At 66.6% G+C, this 338-nt stretch overlaps 1 protein-coding gene across 1 annotated transcript in view; it reads right to left on the reverse strand.

Moving 5' to 3' along the window:
• Positions 1-338, reverse strand: part of CAMK2B (calcium/calmodulin-dependent protein kinase II beta) — a 16,818-nt gene that overhangs the window by 3,939 nt on the left and 12,541 nt on the right. Inside the window, exons 14-15 of the mRNA XM_010563034.1 lie at positions 222-298; positions 59-152 (exon numbers count right to left, since the gene is read on the reverse strand). Of these exons, the coding sequence (XP_010561336.1) occupies positions 59-152; positions 222-298 (171 nt within the window). The remainder of the gene's footprint in view (positions 1-58; positions 153-221; positions 299-338) is intronic.

The following is a 338-nucleotide window of genomic DNA, read 5'->3' on the forward strand; positions in this document are numbered from 1 at the left end:
GGGCAGGCAGGAGACAGGGAGAGGACAGGCAGGGCGCAGGCAGCGCCGGGCACTCACAGTTCTCAAAGTAGAAGCGGTGGAAGTCCATGCCCTCCACCAGGTTGCCCAGGGCCTCAGGCTCGAAGGAGGTGAGCCCCGGGTCGCAGATCTTCCTGCAAGGCAGTGGGTGAGCAGCAGCCCTGCCCGGCCACACCCTGCCCCGCCCACGGGACCCCACTCACGCATAGGCTTCAAAGTCCCCGTTGTTGACGGCCTCGATGAGCTGCTCCGTGATCTTGATGATCTCCTGCTTGCGGGCGGGGGGGGGGGCAGAACGGCCAGTGTCACCACCCCATCCC

This window comes from Haliaeetus leucocephalus, unplaced genomic scaffold (genome assembly GCF_000737465.1).
Source record: "Haliaeetus leucocephalus isolate CR32 unplaced genomic scaffold, Haliaeetus_leucocephalus-4.0 Scaffold162, whole genome shotgun sequence".
Taxonomy (NCBI): Eukaryota; Metazoa; Chordata; class Aves; order Accipitriformes; family Accipitridae; genus Haliaeetus; species Haliaeetus leucocephalus.